The sequence below is a fragment of the Octopus sinensis genome, linkage group LG17 (assembly GCF_006345805.1).
Source record: "Octopus sinensis linkage group LG17, ASM634580v1, whole genome shotgun sequence".
NCBI classification, from domain to species: Eukaryota; Metazoa; Mollusca; class Cephalopoda; order Octopoda; family Octopodidae; genus Octopus; species Octopus sinensis.
This window is the reverse complement of record NC_043013.1, coordinates 16,771,640-16,784,017: the sequence shown is the minus strand read 5'-3', so window position 1 is coordinate 16,784,017 and position 12,378 is coordinate 16,771,640. Positions and strand designations below refer to the sequence as shown.

Genomic DNA, 12,378 nt, shown 5'->3' with positions numbered 1-12,378 from the left:
GAAAATCTCAAAGGTGAGGAGAGCTCTGTGACAAGATGCGTTGTCGTCGTGAAGAATCCAATTCTTCGCGCTCCACAGATTATGTTGCAATCGACAAATGTCCTCTCAAATATTTCAAAACATCGCAGTAGAACTCTCGATCGACTGTCTGACTTTGGAGGATGAATTCTCGATGCAGAACACCACGCACGTCGAAAGAAAAAAAAACTCGAAACATTGCGTACGATCCGTTGCTTGTCGAAGAATACTCAATGTTTCTGTAACAGACTTCTCAAGTTTAACGCAAAATTTCACGTTGGTTCTTTGATCAACCTTCCTTTCCATGAGAAAAATCGCAAACTACAGCATACACGTGATCACAAAAACACAAATTTCACAACTTGCGAAGTAAACACAGCGATGTCACTCGGCACACTGCTATATGAAGGTCTCTGCAAGCACTCACTGCGCACGCAACCGTGCGCTGTCATCTGTTGGCGCGCTACAGAGCTAGTTCGGAAATGTTTTGATACCACCTTGTAGATACAAGATACAGAATATTTTGAGTTATACAATAGTTACTCCGAGTTTTAAAGAGACAAAAGTTCTCGAGCGAGAGAAATAGAAAAAGAGAAATGATGCTTAAATTCAACTTACAAAAAAAGGGTGTTATTACTAATAATATTGTAATAAAATCCCTTTGAATAACAAAGTTTCGGTATTGAGAGTACTTCTTAAATAATTCTATAGATATACATGAATAAACATATACATCACTTATCAGGAGTAGCAAGTATAGGTCAGGAATATAAAAAGCCAACAATCACTCGCGAACGAGTATATCTTGGTACAATGTATAATATATATGTTTCTATTGTATAAAAATGTTGGTTATAGAGTATCAGTTTGTAAAAAAATAAGCCAAGGAGTATCAGTCTGTAAAAATAGATTATCGATATATGCGATATATACGAATACAGGTGAAGACGTGTCAATATATAAGAATATAGGCTAGGAGTGTCGATATTAAGGTATATAGATCAAGGGTATCGAGGTATAAGAAAATAGGTCGGGTGTATCGATATATATGTGAAACGAAATCAGGAGTAAACACATATTAAATGGATCAGGAGTGTTGATATATATGAACTGATGTCGGGAGTATCGATAGATAAGAATAAAGGTCAGATATTTTGATATGTAAGAATATTGAGCAGGAGTATCGGTATGTAAGATATAGGTCAAAGAGGATTGCTAGATAAAAAAATTATAGGCCAAAGAGTATTGCTGTATAAAATTGTTATTTGTTATAAGACCTACACGTGAAGGAATAATGCTATGTAAAAAATATTGGCAATGATTATCGGTACAAAAAACGATACGACAAGAAGTGTCAGTACATAAAATCCAGAGGCCAAGGAGTATTAGTAGATAGTAATATAGACGAAATTCCATATAAGAATGTAAAATATATAGGACAAAGAGTAACGCTATATATAAATTATTGGCCAATAAGTATCGGTCTTAAAAATAGGTCAAGAAGAAGATGTATGTAAAAATATGAGTCAAAGAAATTCAGTCTAAAAACTATAGTCCAAGGAGTATCACTATATAATACCTATAAGCCAAACAGCATCGTTATGTAAGAACAAAAGGTCAAAGAGTATTGATATGTATAATATAGGCCAAAATTATCAGTTACGTTTTTTGATACATAAGAATATAAGTTAGAGCTATCGATATATCAGAATATAGGCCAGGAATATCGATATATAATTATATGGAATAATAGTATCGATACATAACATTATAAAGCAAAAATAATGATATAGAAATATATAGACCAGGAGCACCGGTATGCATAAAGTATGTCAAAGCGTATTGATATGTAAAATAAGGTCAAGAAATATCTGTCTATAAAAATACAGATCACAGAGTATCACTATGTAAATGCAATAAGCCATGGAACAGCGGTGTATAAAATCTATAGGTCAAGTATTATTATTACATAGCATCTGGAGAACAACGAAAACTGATTAGTAAAATATTGGTCAAGGAGTATCAGTAGTTAAAATATAGGTCAGTGTGTCGATCCTTAAAGTATATAGGTCACAAGCTATTGGTTTGTATAAAATGTACCTCAAAGATATCAGACTATACGCCAAAGAATGTTGGCATACGCCGAAGAGCAATGTGATAAAATTGTTAGGCCAATGAGTATTTGCCTAACGATGTTAGACAAAGTATCAACGCTACTTAAAAACTATGTCCCAAGGAGTATAACTATAGAAACTATAAACCAAGTAGTATTGCTATATAGAAAATATAGGCCAACGATTATCAGTGTATAAAATTTAGTTAAAGGTGGCGAGCTAAGAGAATCATTTGTGAGCCGAGCAAAATGTTTAGCAGCATTTCGTCGGTCTGTACGCTCAAATTCCGAAAAGGTGGACTTTGTCTTTCATCCTTTTGAGATCGATACCCGGAATTTGCTGTTCTTGTGCCAAAATTTGAAACTAATATGTAAATTATAGGTCAAGGTGTAACTGTATGTAAAATATAGGTGAATGAATATCGGTATGTGTGGTTAGAAGTTTGCTTCTCAACAATATAGTTCCAAGTTTAGTTCTTATTTCTTTATTGCCCATAAGGGGCTAAACATAGAGGGGACAAACACCTTGAGCTTCTATTTTAAACACATTGTTCTTAATGTTATTCTACATCGTGATATCTAAAGTCATCAATAAGAAGAATCAAGGGAGAATGACACTAAAACCTAATGACAAACTGGATGTATTTTTTTAAAAAATAGAATGGGAGGATCTTTTCACTTTGACTGGCAGATTTTTAAAATAATTTCTATGTAACTAAAAAATTTTAAACTTCGTATACTGGTAGAATGTGTTTATAAAACGCCAGAAAATGTTACGGCAGAAATCGTTTTCACCTCAATAGACGTCATTGATTGGTTGAAATTGCCGAAATGCAAGAAATTAAACGACAAATATGTTACAAACTACAGAATTTTCTCAAGAAATTCAAGAGAAAAAGATGTTTTATAAACACATTCTACCAGTATACGAAGTTTAAAATTTTTTAGTTACATAGAAATTATTTTAAAAATCTGCCGGTCAAAGTGAAAAGATCCGAATGGGGTATAACAAAAGTTTATTAATGAAAGAAAGCAACAGCGTATTGAATATTTTACATGGCGTTAAGAACTTGCAATAAAAGATTTGAGATTTTGTTGCATGTTCTCAACATAACTATAAAATAGCAAACAATAAAAACACCCATAAATCAACGTGTAAAAATTTAAATAAAATATTTGACGACAGCTGATAGTTCCATGTATAATAAATAACAATTGGCGGTTCTTACATGTGCAGATGTATCGGCACCGCAGGGAATAAAGACTTAAGTGCCTGGAAGGTTTTTATAATAAAGAAGAGGATTATAAAGAAGAGATTTAAGAGGATAATGTATTTACCAGTCTGATCAAGCACATTTTCCCAAAACTGGTTTACTTCCGAAACTGTACCAGTAATTCTTTTGAAATTGCCTGAGTAAATTTGCATGGTTGTTATTTATAGTATTTCTATATTTAGAGATGGAGACGACTTCATAACGGACTCTTGGACAATTCGTTAAACACCTGGTTTTGTTAACCTGTCACATAGACCTCTCTACATCTACTATATTATCTACTTGTTACCCACATCATGGCTCAGTGGTTAGAGCGTCGAGCTTACGATCGTGAGGTTGTGAGCTCGAATCCCGGTCCGGGCTGCGTGTTGTGTTCTTCAGCAAAGCACTTTATTTTTCACGTTGCTCCAGTTCACTCAGCTGTAGAAATGAGTTGCGACGTCACTGGTGCCAAGCTGTATCGACCTTTGTCTTTCCCTAGGATAACACTGGTGGCGTGGAGAGGGGAGGCTGGTACGCATGGGCGACTGCTGGTCTTCCATAAACAACCTTGCCTGGACTTGTGTCTAGGAGGGTAACTTTCTAGGTGCAATCCCATGGTCATTCATGACTGAAGGGGGTCTTTACCCTTACCCACATGACAAACAAGGATAATTCTTAGAAATTCTCGTATCGAGATCCATCGTTGTTGTCATTGGTGTTGGGTTGTTGTGGTAGTAACGTGGTTGTAGTCGAGGTGGTGCCGTTGTTTATATGGTGCTGTTGTTTCTGTTATCTCTCACAGAAACAATAATCTGAAAGAACAGATCTATCTTTAAAGGATATCTAACCGAGACAATTCTGCCTGTGTTTCAGGCTACGGAACATTTGTCATATATACGCTATATGTATGCACAATGACACAACGAGTATACGCAGTGAAATATGTATGTATATAGTGACACAATAGCTTCAATGACAATATATGTAAGTAAAATAACACTACATGTTGATACAATAACAGTTTATGTATACAGGCGTAGGAGTGGCTGTGTGGTAAGTAGCTTGCTTACCAACCACATGGTTCCGGGTTCAGTCCCACTGCGTGGCACCTTGGGCAAGTGTCTTCTACTATAGCCTCGGACCGACCAAAGCCTTGTGAGTGGATTTAGTAGACGGAAACTGAAAGAAGCCCGTCTCATATATGTATATATATATATATATATATATATATATATATTATATATATATGTATGTATGTATGTGTGTGTGTATGTGTGTGTGTGCGTGTGTATGTGTGTGTGTGTGTGTATGTGTGCGTGCGTGTATATGTTTGTGTGTCTGTTTGTCCTCCCAACATCGCTTGACATCCGATGCCGGTGTGTTTACGTCCCCGTAACTTAGCGGTTCAGCAAAAGAGATCGATAGAATAAGTACTAGGCTTACAAAGAATAAGTCCTGGGATCGATTTGCTCGACTAAAGGCTGTGCTCCAGCATGGCCACAGTCAAATGACTGAAACGAGTAAAAGAGTATACCATACAATGATATTACACCAAGTGCATTTCAGATTTGAGACTTTTTGAGATGGACATAACTGTCGTAGATTGCTGTAATCTTATTATATTATTTCTATGCATCTAATCAGCTGACCTGCTAACTTTTGTTCTTCCACATTAAAGGAGATGGCTATAACAGCACTTTGCACACGCTTACACTGTTCGTCACAGCTGACTAGTTTACAAAATGTTGTCGGGGCGTGAAGACAATTCGGAAGCTGCCGATTCAATAACGTTTCAAACTGGGCAAAAACGCTCCAGAAACTTTATATCAACCAACCTTCTTCTCACTGGTCAACAGGAATAAACAACCGTCTGTTAAACATCCATTGATGTCATAAGCCTGAAGAAATGAATCCAGAAGGATGACCCACCCGGTTCCCACAGATACTACGGGTTATATACTCTGTGTGTGTGTGTGTGTGTGTGTGTGTGTGTGTGTGTGTGTGTGTGTGTGTGTGTGTGTGTATCCCACACGAAAGCCAGATTGACTTTTTGGAAGAACACAATCTGCAACGTGTTTCAGCAGACGATCCAGAAGTACCCTGTATAAAACCTTTCCTATGACAGAAAGCAATAGTTACCACAATCATTCCTGTTGCTCTTTCCCTTATATAAGACCACGATTACTACATCTCTCCAGTCCTCAGGTACAGATTCACTAGTCCATATCCTGCCAAACAATGAGTGAAGTTGTTGTAGAAGTTTCTCATCGCTATGCTGTAACAACTCCGCATGTATACCATCCATACCAAAAGACCTCCCATTATTCATCCTTGAGACAGCCACCGCAACTTCTTCCAACATAGGTGGTTCCGCGAGAGCCGTCTTCACAGGTAACCCAGGGATGGAATTGAGAATATCCTCACTAACTACAGACTGCTGATTCAAAAGTTCATCAAAGTGTTCTCGCCACCTTCGCAGAATTCCTTGTGAATCACGAAGAAGCTCTTTACCATCCCTGCTTCGACGTAGTGTCATCAGAGAAGAAGTCGGTCCATAAACTTCTCGCAAGAGACCATACAACAGCTTTGTGTTAGTGGAATCCGACGCCGCCTGTATCTCATCAGCCTTCTTACTCCACCACGTATCCCTCATCTGAGAGAGCCTCCGCCTCACACGTGATTTCACATCCGTGAGTTCCCTATGTAACACATCTCTCTCCTGTGGCTTTGCTGACAAATAGCGTGACAAAGTACGTCTTTTATTAGCCAATAAATCATCTACATGTTCATCATTTTCTTTAAACCAATCTTGATGCTTTCTTAGCACCAATCCCAGAACTTTCCTGCCTATATCATAAACTCACTTTTTAAGGGTCGACCAATCCTCCCCAATATCTGCGACATTCATTTCTTCTCGTAATGTTCTCTTCACACTATTACACCTAAGATGAGTAACATTCAGTCTTTTAGGGAGTGTAATAATAGATTAAAAAATAACTTTATTTATGATAATTTCGAAAAATAGAAGTATAAAAAATGCATTATTTATGGGATGACCCAGTGTATATTACGCATACAGACATGAATATATATACACATACATTCACGCAAACGCCCAAACACATGCACGAGAGCACATGAAACCAGTCTCAAAGACAAGTACCCGACAGCGATGCCTGAGCCGGACTGACTAATAATTACTTGTCATCTTTTTTTCTTTTCTTGGTGATTTGGGCTTAACTTGAGACTGCTTTAATCTTCTTGCTGTTAGCTTTGTTCATCTATGGGGTTTAATGCGTGAAGATTTACAAGCGCATAGGGTGATGGGCAAGGATGTAGCGCACCGAGCGTTATGTGTGTATGTGTATATAGGTGTGTGTGTGTGTGTGCGTGTGTGTGTGTGTGTACGTGTGTGCGTGTGCGCACACATGCACACACACACACACACACACACACACACACACTGAGTCAAAGTCAAGATACACTTATGAAAATTAGGTTTTGTTTTATGTTGTAATTGATTACGTCGATATATATATATATATATATATATATATATATATATATATATATATATATATATATATATATATATATATATATGCATGTATGTATGTATGGTTGTATATATGTATGTTTGTATGTATGTATGTCTTTGTGTATGACAACTGGTGTTGGTTCATTTACGTCGCTGTAACTTAGCGGATTGGCAAACCAGATTTGATGGAATAAGAAAATGGTTACAAAAGATAGATGTAAGTACTAGGGTCGATTTGTGTGATTAAACTCTTCAAGGTGGTGCCCCAGCATGGCCGCAATTCAGTGAGAGAAACAAGTAAAAGATATACTCACACACACACACACATATACACACATACACACACGTATGTTTGTGTATATGTATCGTTTATTGAAAGTGTCTATTTCGCGAATTGATTTTCACGTCATCGCTTCGTCGGACATTACACACACACACACACAGACACACACACACACAGACATACACACACAGACACACACACGCACACACGCGCGCACACACACACACGCACTCACACACATACACACACACATCCCCACCCCCTTCACGCACACATTCACTTACGCACGCACACAACCACACACACACAGACACACACACAGACACACACACACACACACACAGACATACACACACAGACACACACACGCACACACGCACACACACACGCGCACTCACACTCATACACACACATCCCCACCCCCTTCACGCACACATTCACTTACGCACGCACACATTCACTTACGCACGCACACAACCACACACACACACACATACACGCACGCACACACACAGAGTCCCATTTTCAGCGCTTAGTCGATCAATTTCAGTTTCCTAAAGACGAATTCCTTCAGCACACCCTCTACTAACCTTCATTCCCCCATCGTCTATTCTATCCTGTCTTTGAAGAAACCAATACAATAATCCAATAGAACTTAATGAGACAGACAGATTGATTCACCAGCTGACACACCAAAATGACAATAGAATCTTTAACAATGAATGACATACCAATATTAAGTGATTCTAATACAGAAGTGGACTTCAAAATGTAAATAATTTACACACGGACATCGTCATTGCAGTGATGTGCTCTGCGCATTTGATACGCACTTCGTTGCATGAATTCATCCATCGACGGGGTGACGATGTTGATGATGTTAATGAAGATGATGATGATAATAATGATGATGAGCAACCAGTCATTAGCACCACATTAGAAAATTTAGAAATTTTCATAAACTCATTCGTGGAAACTCCTATTGAATATTCTATCAATCTATCAGCTGTTTCACTCTTTAGTGATGAAGTTTAACAAGGAGAGCATGTACCCAGTTGCTGCAATTCAGTTCATGGATTTTTCAGCTACTGTCCTCATTTTTATGCGTTCATTCTAAATTCCATTTTTATAATGTTGATTTCCGTGATTCAGGCATTTATGTAACGTCTACAAAGTATATTTGAGTGTATTTATGATGTTGGTGTTTCAGCTGTTTCCTTATATCCTCGGATTCTATGACATTGTGTATATAATGAGTAAAGTTCTCATACGATGCATTCCGCTGATGAAGGCATCACGTGTTAATATGTTTTTATGAACGTTTGATCGTTAGAAACACGATCGTGTCCGGAGAAAATAATATAAAACTTGTTTAATTTTTAGCTGTGTTGCATAACACACACACACACACACACACACACACACACACACACACAGACTCATCACACACATACACTACACGCATGTGGTTAATAACATCATTAATTTATATGGGTCAATTAAATATATTCCAGTTTAAAAAAAAAAAAAACAGCAATTACCTTGTATTTCGCCAATACAAGTCAGTATGATACAAACTACGAAAATATATAACTACCGATATATGTACTATATATATATATATATATATATAATATATATATATATATATATATATATATATATATATATATATATATATACATACATGTGTGTATGTATGTAAATATATATACCTGTGTGTGTATGTGTATGTATGTATATATAAACTTTAGGCTAATTCAAGCATGTTGGGGCATATTTCAACTTTTAATGGCAATTTCATTGTTGTTTACCAACGCGGAGACAGATCCTCATTTATGATAAATGGTGTGACTACGCCATTATCAGCTCAAAGCATTCTCCGTGAACCGCTAGATGAGCATTTCTGGCGCTTTTCGTCTTCAGTAGCGGATATCAAAAAGAGGCAACCTTGAGCTGACAGAAAACTTTAACGTTTATAATAAATCAATAAATACTAGTTACAGATATGCGCTCGTAGACCACCCGGTCTGATCAAGTATAGAAGTAGTGTTGCAAAGCAGTGATAGAAAATAAACAAATTTTAGATTAGTTCAAATAAATCTGGGACATATTTCAACTTCCAGAAGCAAATTTACTGCAGTTTCCATAAATGACACCTATTGAATCAGAAACTTGTGTTTTTGACTATTCCCTTGCCTCCAAACAATAAACCTTTCCTTTTTTTAATGGCATATCATCTTTGGAGGATTATTGATTCTTGAGGTTATCATCCGTTCTCATAAAAATTTGTTGTCAAATGCGATTTGGTAACTGTGAAACATCTTCCAGAGGGAGAGATAATTTTAATAAATCAAGAATTTACGTCGTGTGGTCATTGATATTCCTATATTTGCCCATGTTGCTTACGTACTGGCGTCTTTTAGTTATTGCTTTTAGCTGACTTTTGTTTCATATATATTTGTGCGTGTGCGCGTGTGTGTAAAGCACATACATATACATATATGTATGTTTATATATGTAGATAGGTAGGTATTATATGCATGAATATATAGATAGATATACATACATGTATATCTATCTATCTATCTATCTATCTATCTATCTATCTATCTATCTATCTATCTATCTATCTATCTATCTCTCTATCTATCTATCTATCTGTCTCTGTCTCCTTATCTCTCTCTCTCTCTCTCTCTCTCTTTATATATATATATATATATATATATATATATTATGTGGGCGCATGGCTTAGTTAGGGTGCTGCACTTATCACTGTAAGAGCATGGTTTCAATCCCTGAACCGGCTGATGCGTTGTGTTCTTGAGCATAACTCTTCATTTCTTGTTGCTCCAGTCCAGTCAGTTGGCAAAAATTAGTAATCCTGCGACGGCCCGGCGTCCCATCCAGTGGGGATTCTATACTCTACAGAATCCGGGAAACCGGCCATATGAGCCTCTGGCTCGGGAAACAACTTTGACCCTTATTTTGGACGTATGTATATGTGCATAGTACTTTATTGTCAACATTTGACGATATCTGGTGTATGAAAAGTTTCAGACCAGTCTATCATCCTCTGTTCTTTGTATGAAAAATGCTTTATTTTATTTATTTATTTATTTATTTTGCGATATTCACATTGACGAAGGCGGCGAGCTGGCAGAACCGTTAGCACGCCAGGCGAAATGCTTAAGCTTTCATCCTTTCATCCTTTCAGGGTCGATAAATTAAGTACCAATTACGCACTGGGGTCGATGTAATCGACTTAATCCCTTTGTATGTCCTTGTTTGTCCTCTCTATGTTTAGCCCCTTGTGGGCAATAAAGAAATAAGAATAGTTAGTACGCCGGGCGAAATGCTTAGCGGTATTTCGTCTGTCTATGATATGAGTTCAAATTCCGCCGAGGTCAACTTTGCCTTTCATCGTTTCGGGATCGATAAATTAAGTACCAGTTGCGCACTGAGGTCAAGCTAATCGACTGGCCTCCTACTCCAAAATTAAGGGCCTTGTGCCTAGAGTAGAAAAGGCTATTCATGTTGACAGACATCATAAAACAGAATTAAGTTTCTTTAGATCCAGAGAGTGCATTCTGGCTAGGATTTCCTCTTCGTTTATGTTTCTAAAGGTGTTGGGAAAGGCATGAGTGTCACGCAGTCTCATTTCCTTATCCTTAAAATCGGTGAATTTTTTGCCTTAAACACTCGAGGCTTACTAAACATTTGCCATCTCTGTCAAGCTGTCGATTTATCAATTTGTTCATCCATCCAACCAGCCAACCATCAAATCATTCAGCTATGCAACCATTTATCTAACCATCCATCCATGTAGCCATTGATCGCCCTATCGCTCGAACGATTCACTCTCCCTATTTCTATCCATCCTCCACCTTTCCTCAGAAGAGCTAAATACTACCATAAATATGAACAATTCTGGATGTACTGCACAGACAGACTGTACGGATAACTCCATGAACCAGTGACCGCAGAAGACGGTGCACTTTTAATGACATAAAATAGATATAAAGCACCAAATAACGAAATAACAGAACAACGGAATAACGGAAGAATGGGATAACGGAAAAAAGGAATAACGGAACAACGGAATAACGGAACAACAAAATAACAGAATTACCAAATAACTAAATGAACTAAAGGACTAAAGAGTTAAAGGCATTAAAGAATGAAACCAAGTTATTGCGAAGAGATAGCTACTTACAATAAATCAACGTCATCATTAGAAGGGGCTGTACGTATTCCAGGAGATACATCGTTAAGGACAAATGTTGGAGGTCAAATTTTATTGGTACCTGATGCTCCAGCACTGTTGGATTGTAGCGCAACGCGCCTCTCTTTACAACGGGGTGGAATGGGCTTTTCAAAGACAAATTAGAGAAGGGACAAAAGTACCTCCTTGTCGGTGATAGCTTGAACCTGTTTGAAAGAGAAAAAAAGGCGGAGCGTGGTCCTTTCGGTGGGTCGACTTTGATGTCGTAGGTAAGGAAGGGTTTTTCGTTTTAATTATAGCTGTAAAGCCAGTGATATAGGGATAATACAAACTCTCTCTCACACACACGCGACCATATATATTTGTATTATTACACGCGCAAACGTACGTACGCACTCATATACGTATGTGTGTACGTACGCATATATGTATGCATGCATGTATATGTGTATGTGTGAGTGTATGTATGCATGTATATATGTATGTATGTATGTATGTATGTGTGTATGTCTGTGTGAGTGTGTAAATATACTTGCATACCGAAACAGACATATGCGTACATACATACATGCATGCATGCATACGCGTGTATGTATGTGTGTGTGTATATATATATATATGTATATATATATATATATATATATATATATATATATATATATATATATATATATATATATATATATATATATAATACGTTTCGGCCAGTATTGGCCCAGGCCATGTCTAACTTAATAGCAAAACACACAATATATGTGTGTGTGTGTGTATTAAGCATATGTCTATATATATATCTATCTTTATATATCTCTTATGATAATATATATATATATATATGATTATGTGTACGCGTGTATGTGCGTGCATGCGCGTGTGTGTGTGATGGAATGATAGACACAAAGGCCTGCCATGATCCGATGTGACACGCTAGTAAAGCATTTACGT

The 12,378-nt window shown here is 37.1% G+C and overlaps 1 protein-coding gene across 4 annotated transcripts in view; it reads right to left on the bottom strand.

Moving 5' to 3' along the window:
- LOC115221057 (EGF-like domain-containing protein 2) overlaps nucleotides 1-11,741 on the bottom strand; it is a 54,347-nt gene extending 42,606 nt beyond the window's left edge. For 2 of the 4 annotated variants that reach the window (XM_036510403.1, XM_036510404.1), the window contains exon 1: nucleotides 11,425-11,741. In XM_036510403.1, the coding sequence (XP_036366296.1) occupies nucleotides 11,425-11,476 (52 nt within the window). In that variant the 5' untranslated portion in view covers nucleotides 11,477-11,741. The remainder of the gene's footprint in view (nucleotides 1-11,424) is intronic. The other 2 variants (XM_036510405.1, XM_029791272.2) reach the window with 2 other exon arrangements.
- Nucleotides 11,742-12,378: the final 637 nt, after the last annotated feature.